The following is a 15,494-nucleotide window of genomic DNA, read 5'->3' on the forward strand; positions in this document are numbered from 1 at the left end:
CTGATTATGTGTGCAAAATAGTTATCCCGAACTCCTCGCAGTTTTTCGAAACAGTGAATTTTTTTGTTTCACTGACATTCCGTCTTGTGGCCCGCAAACCCTGTGTCGACGACACATTCGTGGTCTGCCCGTGCTCCGGCTTCGGCTTGGTTTCTTCCGCCAAGCCGGCCGGTTTCTTCTGCCGAGCCGTCTGCTGCGCAGATTGACATTGGGGAAGTGATAAACAGTTCGCTACTAAGGAGCCAGTATATTTCTGGTCTTCACTGAACCCACGAGGAACGTGAGTTTTGCTCCTTCGACTGAAAAGCATTTGCAGGGCCAGTACAGACTTCCTGGTGTGTTTCGTGTTCTGTGCTGCGTGCCGAGAATGCGTGAGCGTTTTGCTCCCGTCTGCAAGAACACTTCAGCATGCAGTTCCAATGTTTCAAACCACAACTTTCCGAAAGGCGAAAGAAAAAGCTATTGACTGCAACAATCGGTTACAACTCCGACTGGGTGCCACTTTCGAAAGTAGCGATTTCATCTGTTCATTTCGCTCATACGAATGTTACGGAAGCACGCAACTTGTTTCACACGAAGCCGAAGATGTGTCGTCCGGGATGCTGTGCCAACCTTATCTGCAGCCGGACATTGCAGGGGCAGGACTAGGCAGCAGATAAATGTAAGACGCGTAAAGTTAGACAAGTCAGTCATGCGGTGCAAATGGCATCACATAGAAAAGAAAAACACGCTATCTCTCAGTTACTGCTCTTCCTTTAGAGATTAGACCCCAGCGTGTGTATTCTCAGTACAGATTTGGAATTGCCTTATTGGTTAAATGATTTCGCAGGCATTATGGCACCACCGAAAAGCTTGCACTCCACGTCTCAAATATCACCGTCTAGGTTTCAAGCTGAAGGCTGTCACCAGTGCCAACCAGACGCCCCTTCAAAGTTCATCTGTTTTTGTTGACGGAACAGTGACATCTGGTACTGATACATTTCATTTTCTGATGAATCAAGTGCATTGCATCACCTGTGGACTTCTTGTGTTCGTATACCCTTGCTGTTGCTCGCTAGCTTAGAGCAACCATGCCTGAGGTGTTTCTGTTCTTACTCCAGCACTTTCAGAGTACATTTCAGCAGTATCATCGTATCATATGCACGGCAGCACATCTTGTGTATTTTTAGTAAGGTATAAATTAAAATGTTGGATCAGTTGTTCTATTTTGGTCACAAATAAGGTGTTCTTCCAGAGCCCTCAAGGGCGGTTCAGGCAGTTTCATGTGTGCAACAGCACATACCTTTTCTCAGTTTTGAGTAAGATAAATCGAAATCTTCCAGTTGATGTGTGTCGGTCATAAATTATGTTTTTCGAGACGTTTCAGGATTACATTCAAACAGCATCATGTGTGCAACAGTACATTCTTTTTCTCAGGTGAAGTAAGGTAAATCTGTCCGTTGTTGTGTTCTGCCAATGCAGCAGAAGCTTGTGTTGCATTCAAGTGGTATCATGTATACAACAACTTGTTTTATGCCTTTCTGTAGCTGCTATACTAACATTGTGAGTACAGAGACATTCCTGCAGACCATATCCGAGAATCTTGTGTGCTATTGTTAGTATGATCTGCAGCAGTATATTGATAATATTAATTATTCAATGACTTCAGCTAACATTTACATTCTTACTTCCAGGTAAACGTGTCACGCAGATGCCCTACCCCTTGGCATGCTTAGTTCAAGATTCATCTGGAGCATTATTTTTCAATTCAATTTGCAGTGGCATTAATATCACAACACACAACACACTGCATGTCTAAGGTGCGTGTAGAATGCATCAAATCTATTCTCAGGTACAGGCGAGCTGGTACGCAATTACAACATGAAACAACTGACAGAGATCGTAAAGTCATGCCTTTTCCTCTGCGACTCGGGTTTCATGTTGTTATCCTCACATGCAGCTCATTTCGCCTGTGCTCTGCAGCATGAGCAAAAAGCAGATATTGTTTGTGGTCACATGACACGGGACATAAATACAGTGAAACCTTCCTATGTCCCCCTTCTTCAATTTATCGTCCTTAGTGGTACCTGGTGGTGGTGCCTGGTAGTGGTACCTCTACCGACTCTTCACTGACAATTATTATTGATTTTGGTAGATTCAATTCCGTTCAGATTCCACTCAATGGCATTACCTCTGGAGCTTTTCGAGCAGCGAGGACTTGTCTCTGAAGCGTCAGCCCGCTTTTCATTGCTTTGGTGCAGTGCGCATTCAAGCCTCTAGACAAACCGAAGACAAGTGCTCAAACAAAGAATTACAATGTAAACTGACAGTACTTGTTTTTGGACTCGAAAAGCTAAAACAACACAATGCTGAGACAAGTATAGGGGAAAAAAAGAGCGAAAGTCAAGGCCACTGGCTCATTTTTGGTCTATTTGGTGCAAAGATGGAGCGAGATTGAGGTAATTTGGCCGGGGTTTTGTCCGACTTAACAGGGAAAACCCTGTCCTACTTCCGAGATAGGGAGGTGTCCGACATAGAGAATTTCATCCCCATGTAGTTTCAATGGGAGCCTGCCCGTGCAATGAAATCTTGCCCGACATGGGGAGTTGTCCGATGTGGGGAGTTGTCCGATGTAGGGAGGTGTCCGACTTTGGAGGTTTTACTGTACTATACAGCATTCTACATGTAATCTAACAGTTGTTCACGTTTGGATATTTTAACCATGGAATTTACCCTGCATGCAACATACCATGTCCAAACACCAACAACTGCTTGACAGCAGCATGTACTGTTGCTGTATAGTACTTATGGCTTGCGTCCTGTGATCGGAAACAATGGTATATTTTTCTGCTGCAACCGGTAAACTACAGTAAAGATTTAGAAATTGTGTCATACCATAAAGCACTACGCGAAATGGGAGTTTGAAAAAGCTGGAGAAGACTGTCATTAGAACGGGGGACATGTTCTACGGTGAAATTTTTTACAGTGTGTGCTGTACCACGTAATGCACTGCAGGTCCACCCAGTATGGTAACGCTCTGAATACTGATTTGCTGAAAAAAGGAACGCGTGCGTTTCTTGTACTAACTTCCCCTTATGCAATTTTATAGAAAAATGTTTTCAGTCAATGGGGAGGGAGAGGACATTATTCTGGAGTCTCGTTGACCTATAATGTGTCGTGTGTGAAGGTCATTTTGAAGAGTGTAGGTGGTACAATACTGCGTTCCCACATTCTTGGCAGTGTTGACTAATAACCATAATAAAGTGGAGAGTACATTTGTTGCTTCATATATTTGTGTCAAGGCAAAGTATGTAGAGATACATCTGTCTCAACATACAGGTGCCAAAACTGCTTCTTGTGCCTAAAATATGACAAATAGTTGTCTGTTCAACACCACTAATCATGTGCTGGCCTCCATGACATGTCTGTGACATTCCAAAGTGATTAACATGTCCCATAGATGTGTGCAATGCTGAAGATGACTGTGTACCTTCTATGGGTTCTTGTTTCAAGAAAAGTACTGTGTGATTTGCTAACAGCGCCTGGCTGTACCTTCACAATTCTACATAAAAATATGTAAAGTTTCCGGAAGGAAACATCATGAAGGTCCATAGCGAAAAACCCTGAGACGAGGGATAGGAAGGGACATACACAATCTCTCAACATTGTGTGTGTATGCCCCTTCTTGTATCTCCTCTTCAGGTCTCGCCATCATGGACACTATCACCAGCTCGCTTACTGTTGAACCGTTCTTTCAACGATAAAAGTCACTTTCATGAACTAGATGGCAGCCAACGTGCTGTCAATAAAACGAATAATGGAAGGAGCTCAATATGATCCTTAGGCTGTGCATGGTCATTGCTTTCTGACAAATGGTGACTTAGAATTTCAGGACAGTGCCTGCAGTGGTAGTATTCTTGTGTTCTCACCCTTGACGCCCATTGTGTGCCATCAGTCACCTGTAATCTGCTAACATGCATATAGCTAAAACAAACCATATTTGTATTTCTTTGAATACAGTTGGTACAGCACATTGTTTTTGGCATGTTCTTTGGAAAATATAAATAAAAAAATTCTCTACTCTGCAAGTCTCCTGTCAGCTATACAGAGCAGCTTCGAATTTCACTAGAAGCCACGTGTGAAACCTAAACCAAACTAGTGTCGAAGGTCCATATAGGTCATAGATAGATACTATTATTATTATTATTAGATCATAGGTCAGGCTTAGGTCCTGGTTGGTAGCAACGCAATTGAACCTTGGTGCAGGAGGTGACCAGCATAACTAAATACACTGACTCTCACAAATTTTGTGGTGTTATACTTTTGAAGCAACATTAAAACGTTGCAGTGGTCTTTTCTCCTTTGTTCCTTTTAACCTAGAAATATTAGGTCTTCGGCATCGCCAGCTTTAGTTGCTGAGCGTGCAGTTATTTACGTTGAGTGCTGCAGTCTCATATTTGTTTCTCTGGACAAGCAAGCCCGGCTTCCCCATTTTGATAAGGGTCTTTCAGTCTTGACAGCGCATTTGTGGACAAGGAGAACATATACCTTTTGTCATATGTACATATGCCTTTTGTCACTGACTACTTTGGTGGCAAAGTTACTTGAGTGGCACTTCTGCAATTTTAAGCACATGTTTAAAAAAATTAGGGTATGGGAAGTGCTGCCTGGTTGAACATGTGGAGCATACAATGTAATAATTGGGGGTTTACCTCGATTACCTCGCATTACCTCGATTACCTCGCATCGCGAGACAACTGAGTGTGGAATACACAGCACAGTGTAATGTTCCTTATTCTGGCAATGTTAGCATGGTCCAAGAAGTGGGAAATGTTGCATTACCCTTAATAACATCTGTTGGGCCCAGCAAACAGGATACATATATCCTGACCTGAAGACACTATGCCTAACTCAAAAACAGTATGAGATCGACCCGTACGTGTTTATTTGCGAAACTATTATGAAATATGGCCTGTGGTATAGTGAACATGCAACTCAAGTGAACATGCAAAAAATACGTATAAGGGCTCTCGATCTACATGCTGCGAAGCGCTCTACGAGATAAACAACACACTACAAAACTACATCCAACACTTTTTGTCCCGGGCAACTCGAATGACCACTTTCATATAACCGACGAATGGTTGAACGAATGCAGTTCGAATAGGTCACGATAATTCCTACGGCGTTCATTGCGGTCACGCTATGATGCTGCACAATATATGTATGTATCTCGTGTAACAAGCCTGGCAATCGTACGATGTGCATGGGCAGATATACGGTCTTCTTTCTTTGAAGACCAGTCCTCTGCAGGTATATGCTCAAACGACCACCAAGTCTCACGTTGTTGCTCAACCGCTCCCATTCCTGCACTTGTAGTAAAAGCAGCAAACAGGACGACGTGAATAGCAGCTGAACGGCTTGAACTGCGAAGCTCTCGGAACACATAAACACAATTTCATGCCGAAAATGTTGTTGAGATGAGTTCGCAGTTGTTGTTTCCATCGTTCAATAGCTCTCGGGATTACCTCGGACGAAACGCTCATCGTAGCCGGCGGCCATAACTGGATTTCCTCGCAAAAGGGAGAAGACGCCAGGGAAGTCAGAGAAAGCCTCAGCTTTCATCCAATCAGAAGCACGATTCTCTATCTACGTAGATGGAGCAGGTTTTTCCCATCTACGTCACAAAAATGGCTGCGCCCATGGCTTGTTTTGGTTTCTTTGATTAATTAATTTTCGTAATAGGAAGACAAAATTGAGAAACGAAGGTGTGTTTCGGGGGCAGTTGGATGTGCTCGTTCTGAATATCACAACCGTTTTAAAGGTACTGTAAAGCAGTAGACAAGCATGATATGCCGGTGATGTCACTAGAGACTTTGTTGCTTCTAAATACCATATGCACAACCATACGACCGACAACGCGCTATAAATATTTTTAATTTGCCATGAAAAATGCGGCGTAGTGGAGCGGTGCGACGCCTGATGTCAAACAACCCCCTGTACAGCGGGCAACACTGAAAATTAGTATTACACACTATGACATCGGAACTTCGTTATTTTAGTAACCATATTAGTTTTCCTGCTTACCTATGCATTCTGAAACCCCTGTTAACAATTTAACCTGTTAACCCCTGTTTTTGCGAAGTAACCCAGTGCTGGCCGCTGTTCGATGGGGGCTCTCCCTTCTCTGCTGCGCCTGCGCGCTCCTTTTGTTCGCGGCCTCTTTCGAACGAACAACTCTCTCTGTGAACCTCTGTGAACAAACAAGTCCCGACGCTGTCTGGCTTCTTGAACGTCTGACACATTTTTTTCAACGGCTCAGCATTTCATTTCAGTTCGCTTATCCGTTTATCCTCAGATGTGGATAGTTGTGTGGATTGCAGGGGCGGATTTTATGATGGATTGTGGTGGATTGTTATGTAGGGCCCAGTGTTATACGCATGCAATGTGGTTGCCGCCGTATGTGTCAGGAGTACGGATTCATTTCGAATACCTAGTACAGTGTTGCCCGTAATCTTTAATTGTAATTTTGTAATTAACTGCACCGTCGATTGGAATGAAACTTGCACAGTTTTTTTCCTGGTGGCTTGGACTATCGAATAGCCACACTAAATGATATTTGATCGGTGCTGCTTTACAGTACCTTTAGCACATGGGGAAATCAGCGTAGCTGACCTTTAAAGCGACACTCCGGACCTCCGGAGGGTATTCAGATTGCGACTCCATTCGATTGTGCTCCACACGTTTATAATCCACGTAAAATAGAAAGGGTGAAAGCTTCCCCGTTTTAGAGAAAACGAATTAAATCCCATGGTTAACCCATATCCGGTTTCGGTTTCTCCGTGACGTCACGTCGCTGTTGTTCGCGACGTCATAATTGTATAAGACGACACAACAACACCCGGCGTTGTTTGAGGTGCAAAGTGAGATTTTCAGGTGAGACTTGACTCAGTTGGGATTGGCGATTTGTTTACTAACTTACGTTATTCCTAACTATGTAGCTTCTAACATTTTCTATGCGGGTCTGCTGTAACTCAGAGAGACGCGCCTGACAAATGTTTGTGATGTGTAGGCCAAAGCTGTGACGAGAACGAGGTACTGCACCAAGCTTTTATCCAGGGTGGTGAATATTGCATAGCTGCCCCAACTGTTATAGGTGTTCGATTTCCGCAAACCCGAAAAATGACACGGACGTTGTGTTTTCATTCTTGTTCTCACGAAGCACTCAGGAACACATATGCTTCATCGCTCAACATACACCGCCACGTATGCGGTAACCAGTCACTGTCAATAAAAAGTAGGAATGCTATGCGTATTGAAAGTTGAATGTACGGAAACCGAGAACGGCGACGCACAAAGAACACACAGCCCGCCGAGAGGAGCCGAGCAGACGCCGCAACGGCCGGAAGAGAACGCTCCTAGCGTGACGACTGTCCAAGTGCGGCTTTCAGTCGGGGGCAAAATTTGTAAGTTGAAAATTGCATTACAAATTCTAGGAGCCGAATCATAAACGAAATATTTGGCATGGTGGCTCGGAAAGAATAAGGAATCATCTGATGAGGCCTGCTTACTTCACATCTGGGGTCCAGACTGTCCCTTTAAAGCGTCGTCATGCAGCTTTTGTCACTAAATTCTATATATTCCATACCTTTCAGTTCATTGTACCTTTTGCGCAAATGGGAAATTGGACTGTACACTCTAAATCTGGTACCTTCTAGTAAAGGGTAAAAATTTCAAAATTTTTACCCTCTATTTCAGAAGTTACCCTGTAACCTATGGGCAATACCCTCTATAAACGTTACACAGATCACCTATAAATAGAGGTTATCGTCTCCTAACCGCCAGACCGACGTAAAAGTTAGTTCCGTCAGCCATGGCTGTCTCTAAGACGCTAGCCTCTTCACAGGCGCTACAGAACAAATGATGCTCAAAATGAGCTCTCATCAGTGCAGAACGCATCCTGTCATTCGCAACATATAGCTATAATATACGTAATTCATCTAAAGGCATCCAGTGGCGAAAATCGAGTGACCATTACATGTACAGATTCACATGGACAACAAATGAAAGAAAGAAATAATTGCAACTGGAGCATATGTATTATTTAATTGGCGAACCTGGAACTACAGCTGAGGCAAGAGCACGAGGACGTCACAATAACAACACTTCAGCTGTGGTAACGACATTCAGTTTCAATGAGGCATACTCTTTACAGTCCTCACGTTGTTGCAACTCCCTCTCCACTACGCCGAAAACATTTCTATTCCCTTATGATATGTCACAATGACACATCAGCGACGCGGCTATGGTTAATCAGAAGCAAACGAAGAAGTAGAACACAAGGATGACGAAGGACTAAGCAAATAGCGGACGCAACACACACACACGTACACACTGTGTTGAATCGTTGAACCGTGTTGAAGAGCGAGACTGTGCTGCGATTAGTGTTCCTAGACTGTCCAGCAAAAAACGTAACTACGTAAACTTTGTAGTGAACATACCAAGTTCCAGAATTTTGAACACGATCCGCAGTTTGTACAGACGCAGAGACACAATAACGTAACGCACATTGATCCGAAACTCTCGTACTGATGATGAATTGCGGCTTGAACGACAACACAGCAGTACCTTTTATACAGGTTACCTTGCGATTCAAACGCGGAATTCGTTTAGAAGTTACAACATTCCTATAAAGGGTACATTTATAAGTTACGACGATTGGATTTCCGTTGATCTCTGAACCTCTGTTGCTCGTCCAGTGTCATGTTACAAGTCGCGTTTATCCTCTTGGTAGAGGTAACGAACATGTAACCTCTACGATATTTGGAAATCTACGTCTATATAAAAGTTACACATTGCTGAAAGTTACAATAAAGCGTACCGAGTTAAAGATTGTAGTGCATCGTCGGCTAGGTCGGGAGGGAATCGACGGTCTTGAAAAGTTTGTTTTTGTTGGATAAGATCAGGTCAGCGTGGTTTGGGCATATTTTTCTGTATTTTACAGCCTCACTGCAGAGAATAGCCAATTTTATGTGACGTCGGTGGCAACTGTTGAAGGACAAATACTGTTGGGAATTTGTGGACAAAGCTTAGTTAACACCATCAGTTAATTTAACTTGCACATCCAGTAACGTAATAGTGATCGCAGAATATGAATGAGTGAACTTCTTCATTTTCGGGTTTTATGATTTTTCAAATTCGGGAGGGAAAAGTTGAGAATTCGGGGAGAAATCAGGCGATATCATTCCTGTTTGATATGTCACCGGGGGATTTTCGGGTGAAACGAAAGGCATATAAAACAAGCCACTGCTGCGACACTGGGACGAGAAACAACAATCTTTATATTTGCACTCGGAACTGTGATAGTGAATGACCGCGGTATTCAGACACTTGCCAGAGCTCAACAAAAGCTCGTTTTTGACTCCTGCAGGAGGGAACCCTAAAAGGCGGACAAATAGGTTGTCAAAAGTAGCTCTCTTCGCTGACTTTTCCGGTTTACCGAGAACGACAAGTTGTTGGACCGAATTCTTGAACTATCGTGTAAAATCAGGTTTATTCTGAAAACGATGAACTCTATGTATAAGATACATGGATCATGGATTCCGTGCACTTTGCAAAGGCCGCCTCTGTTGCAGAAATGGCGTCTAATGTAACTAAAGGCAAGAAGGGGATGGTTGAAATTGACATAGCAATTCCAGAAAGTGCGTGGCGTAGATCAACGTCAATCTTATACCACACATTTCGAACCTGTGGCTTAAACATCCTCTGTTCCCCGTCATAGCAAAATCATAAAGTTTCCATTCTTCGAGGTGGATATGACGACGGAACCAATTATGCGGGGCTTTAATGGTGAAACTAATTAGGATGCACAATGTGCCGCGCGTGTTTGCTGCAGTGCAGATGCTTCTGAGTGATTTACCACAATTTTCGGACCCTGTGGCGTATACGCCCTTTGTTCAGTAATCAAACCAATCAATGAATATAAAGGAAGCACAAAGAGGAACGAGAGGGCATTTCTGAAGGATCCACCAATGGGTCTTCCTAAATTTTGGTACTGACGGGCTTATCGGAGGGCATTGTCTTGCCGGCAAATAACGGCAGGTGGCGCGTCCATACGGTCATTTTTCAAGATTTTCCCGAGCTGCCATCTTTCGGGAGTTACGACGATGCAGCTAGAAAAGGAAGCGAATAATCGAATTCGCCGAAAGAAACAATGCCTATGCAACTGCACAGGGTGTTTCACGTCACCAGAGGAGCTTTCAGTTGGAGGGTTTCAACTCTGAAAACTGACGACCATGGATAACTGCAGACTCAAGAAAAATCGAAATAGGAACAAAAATAGTCGAAAAAAAATCACGCCCTGGCCTGACGGTTTTGTACTTGATCACAACCCAAATCAATACGCAAAGCATTTAATTTAACCTGTTTGATTGTCGCATAAAAGCGCGCGCGGATGGTGCAACGAGAGGTGGAAGTGATCCGGCTCTTGTTGACATTGATGCTGGTGACGACCGTCTTATCACAAAGAAAACAAAAGACCGCCTCATCACAACAAAGCAAAACAAATGAAGGCACGAGCACTTCCTCCTGTTACCGAACGTGTTGTCATGCGCGCTTTTTTGCGACATTGGATTGTAGATTCAAAACCGCGCAGGCACACAGGGAGAAAGACACTCGCTCGTGTGTCTTTCTGTCTGTGTTCGTGTGTAGTTGCGCTTTTGAAACTACAATGGAATACCAACAAGCCCAACACTCTACCCTTCTACAAAGCAGGCGGGGCTAAAGCAGGCATAAAGCACTATTTTTTTCGACTATTTCCGTTGCTATACTATGCGTACTTGGCTACGGCTTTCCGTGGAGGACTTGAAATTTCTGTAGCAAAATGAGGTTGGTTGTTCGATTCCCTCCATTAAAAATTGTCCGAAGCCTTCCCAAGTGGTGGCAAGTTTCCAGGATGTAATTGCCAAATATCCACAATGCTCCGGCGATTGCCCTATTATCATAAGGACAATGAGAAAGTGAACACAAGTGAAATTTTTTATCACCTTGTACATCACAAGCGATATACATTAGTATACATATGAGATTATAAACAGTATACATTGTCAGCACCGGCGCACCACACCGCACCGAATTGCACGCATAGCACGTTGTGCGCCAACCACTGACAGAAATGATTTTGATTTTAAGAGAAAGACGTACGCCTTTTTGCAGCAATTATCATATATCCAAATTGCTACAAAAAGGCCTACGCACCTGTCGCTCTTCGAATCGGAAACGGTAACAATACGAGCAGTGCCAATGGTCTGCGTACGACGTAATATGCAGTGAAGTTCTGCTCTGAGAGTGTAGGTGAGAAACACACACGCATCTTTCAGAGGGATATTTTCGTAATATATTACGGGCCACCATATTGTACCCTTATCGTTGCCTCGTCATTTGCGCAAAAGATGCGCTATCCCGCCGTATTTTTACCTCTAAAAGTAAAGGGTATAGTATAGCCCTGGGTAGGGTAACCGAGGATTGACACGGTCGCACAGCGTCGCGTAATACCGGAATCAAGATCAAAAGTATGCCGAAAAACAATGAAATTCTCAAATAAGCTCCTGCGCTGCATGTGCGTGGTATACTAATAAATTCGGTTTTTAATTCACGAGACAACTGAGATCATGAGCGACGCCACAGCGGTCGGTCTGTGGATTGCTTTTGCCCACCTGAGGGTTCTTCAACGTGCCATAAAGCTCATCACACGGCACCCCATATTTAACGTGCGCGGTATACTTTTTGTGTGACTATTTCGTCTAGAAGCAGAAATTTGAGAGTACTGCACCAACAAAGTACACATCAAACGCGTTATTTACGAGTAAGTTCGTTTACGGGTTGATTACGTCATGGAAACAGAAAACGCTTGCTATGTGAAAGTCTGGGCCAAGATCGAGGGCCTGACCTGCTAGGATAGAGTTGCCAAGTGAAATATCGTAACAACACTCGACTTGTCTGCTCGCTAAAATTCGTGCACAGAACTCTCGCTAGCCCACCTGCCGAGCTGAGTAAGTCTGGATCTTCACATCGGATCTACCGCAACGGCTAACATATAGAGGAACAATAAAACTTTACGGTTCGGGTCAAATGAAGGCCCCATCATCAGAATGAGCCAACTTGGTCTGCACTAACCGATTTAAATAGGGTTAAAAATGGGTAAATGGGTCAAATAGGTTCGTGCCTCCCAGGTTGCCTCATTCTGAGGATGCGGCCCGCGTAGACCCGCATATATTAGCCGATACGTTTGAATTATTACAGATGACAATTCCCGGCCTCTGAACAATATTCAGTAGTCGGAAGTATAGGTACGCTCGCAATCGTCGGGTGCCGGCGGTTGTGACTGCGAAATTTATGCTATCCTCAATATTTCGCCCACCGAGGAATCGCAGAATATGGAGCTGAATAAAAAGCACGCGCCCTCTGCTAGAATCGGCGAGACCGTACGTCTTCCGTGTCCACTAAACGTAGTCTGCAAGCAGGTGGGTGTGTGGTGACTGCCGACGACGAAGCCGGTCAACTGGCGCCGCCCACGCTGCGCACCTGAGCGCCTGAGGTGGAGTTCTCCGCCGACGGAATCTTCCCCGTTCCACAAAAAGTGCGGGCAATCAAAATGTTTCCTCTGCCAACCTCTGTCCGCCAGCTACGCCGTTTCCTTGGGCTCGTCAATTTTTATAGACGGTTCGTTCCGTCCGCCGCGGTACTTCTTCGACCCCTCGAAAAATTGCTGAAAACCAAACCAGCTTCCTCACCCGCGGCACCCTTACCCTGGAACGAAGACCTGTGAGCCGCATTCGACTCCGTCAAGGATGCCTTGGCTTCCGCTACAATGCTTAGCCATCCCCGGCACGACGCTCCCACGTCCCTCGTTGCTAACGACTCGGATAACGCTATTGGCGCGGCTCAGCAGCAAGAGGTCAACGGCGTCCACGTGCCGCTCGTGTGAGGCCGACAACGGCCGACAACGTGAGGCCGACAACGGCAAGCCCTATCACCACCACCACCACCACCACCACCACCGCTCGTGTTCCTCTCACGCAAGCTCAGCCCCACGGAGTCAAAGTATAGTGCCTTCGAGAAGTATAGTGCCTCCGTCGCGACGTACTCTGCGGTGCGCCATTTTCGTCATTCGTCCGATCATAAGCCACTTGTCGACGCTTTCTCATCCGCCAACACAAAGTACAGCCCTCGCGATATTAAGCACCTCGCTTATATCTCTGAATTCACCACTGACATCCGCCATATCAAAGGGCCCAGTAATGCTGTAGAGGACGCCTTGAGTGGTGTTCACGCTGTGACCAGAGCGACAGTCCTCAGCGCCGACGCCATCGCCCATGCACAATCTGAAGACTCTGAGATCGCCCACCTTCGTAGCGGTGATTCAACAAGCCTCAAACTTGCCAAAGATTTGGCCGTGCCTGGCTGCCCGCGGCACGTCCTGTGCGACACGACCAATGCCGCGCCTCGTCCAGTAATTCTCGCTGCCTTGCGTCGTTGGGTCGGCACTTGCAGTCCTTGCCAGCTGAGCAAATGTCACAGGCACACCGTGTCTCCTCTTGCCACCTTTCTGCCTCACAGCTCCATGTTCAGCAAGGTCCACCTTGACATTGTCGGGCCTCTACCCTCACCGCAGGGTCACCGTTATCTGTTGACCTGTGTCGACATGTTTACCCGCTGGCCTGAAGCCTCTCTCATGAAACACTCGACTGCCGAGGCCGTTGCGTACACGTTCCTGTCCACCTGGATTTCGTGCTTTGGCGTCCCAGAGGATGTCATTACAGATAGGGGACCACAGCTTGAGAGCCACCTCTTCGCAGCTTTCCTGCGCCTCATCGAGACTGAGCGTATACGCACTTCCGCGTACCGTCCGGCAAGTAACGGCCTGGTAGAGCGTTTCCACCGTTACCTCAAGCAAGCCGTGATGGCCCACGGTGACCGTGTGAGCTGGACGGATAGCCTGCCGTCCATCCTCTTGGGCATCCGTGCGACAGCTAAAGTCGATCTTTGCTGTTCGTCGACGGAGCTGGCATATGGATCCCCTCTTTGCCTGCCCGCTGACGTCTTTGCATCTTCACCCGTTCCCTGCACGGACCGACGGACGGTCTGCTTTTCTCGCCCGCCTCAGACAGCTTTCGCAACGCTTCAGTTCACTCCGACCCGAGCAGTAGCATCACCAGCTCCCTTCGTGCCCTCTGAATTGTCGTCGACGCCCCACGTCTTCTTTCGGACGGACCGCCTTCGTCGCGCGCTTGAGCCTCCGTATTGCGGTCCTTACAAGGTTCTCCGCCGTTCACGCAAATCGTTTGTGATCGACGACTACGGCCGGCCTGAATCTGTCTCCATCGACAGGCTGAAGCCTGCCTTCATCGACAACGCTCCTCGCGTTTGTACCCTCTCCGGACCCAGCTTTCCAGCATCTCCTACGTTCGTGCCGGTGAAGCACGTCACCTGGACAGATTCCGTACCCCATGCTAACCGCGATGCTAACCTTCCTGTACCGTCGATGCTCTGAGCGGGGGGTAGCTGTGGTGATTGCCGACGACGAAGCCGGTCAGCTCGCGCCGCCCACGCAGCGCGCCTGAGTGCGAGACCGTGCAGAATAAATCATTCCTTCGTTATTGGGCTTGCTGGTCGGACCTGTCTTTCTTACCTTTAGCTGGGATAGCTTCCCACAGGTGATGGGGTGACCAAGCCTGACTCGACCCTGTGCATTTGTCGCCATGTGACGAAAAGCGTGCACTGCGTCTCAGTCGCTGAGCCATGGTAACGAAGGATGGCGTACACTACTAATGGTAGGTCTCTCTTTCAGGTGCTGCAGCGCAAACTACAGAGCACGGACGGGCCAGCCATCGGAGTGACTGCAGAAGGCGCGTCCGGCAAAAGAAAAGATGTCCTTGGAGTCCTTTCACGTCTTTTGAAGTGAGCAAAGTTGCACTGTTAGACAAACGAGGTTGCTCCAGAGGAAAAACGTTGGAATCGTAAGGTGTCTGGTAGTGATACTGCATGCCTAACTTACCCCAGCTCCAAGAACGAAAGTCTCAATGGGTGTGTTCCAAAGTTTCGCCCGGTGACTGGTGCACCAACTTCTCTCCTATAGTGTTGAACACCTTTACTGGACGGTCGTGTCTGGCATGTTCCCTTCCTTAAAGCAGAAGGAGGAACATAATCTCTTTGTGGAAATCCTTGCGCCACGATTTTTCGGCGCGGCAGTGTAGGTAGGACTTCACGGTCACAGATGGTGCCGCACAATACGGTTCGGAGCGTCCGTGCACAGCGAGCGTCCGTCAATGGATCCCGCCAAAAGCGGACCCTAATCTCAGACAGGTTCCTGTTCGATAAAAGAGATAGGGCGCAGACTAACTGGTGCATGATGATGAAGGAACGAATAACCGAGAGACACGGGACACGAAGACAAGCACAAGAGTTCTCAAACACAGTAATGATTTAATAACACCCAAACCTCCTAAATACCTAAC

General features: G+C 46.2%; 1 protein-coding gene across 1 annotated transcript in view; it reads left to right on the forward strand.

Moving 5' to 3' along the window:
- LOC135395509 (uncharacterized) overlaps window positions 1–15,494 on the forward strand; it is a 53,899-nt gene that overhangs the window by 17,481 nt on the left and 20,924 nt on the right. The window contains exon 5 of the mRNA XM_064626683.1: window positions 14,828–14,937. Within this exon, the coding sequence (XP_064482753.1) occupies window positions 14,828–14,937 (110 nt within the window). The remainder of the gene's footprint in view (window positions 1–14,827; window positions 14,938–15,494) is intronic.

The sequence above is a fragment of the Ornithodoros turicata genome, chromosome 1, assembly GCF_037126465.1.
Source record: "Ornithodoros turicata isolate Travis chromosome 1, ASM3712646v1, whole genome shotgun sequence".
NCBI classification, from domain to species: Eukaryota; Metazoa; Arthropoda; class Arachnida; order Ixodida; family Argasidae; genus Ornithodoros; species Ornithodoros turicata.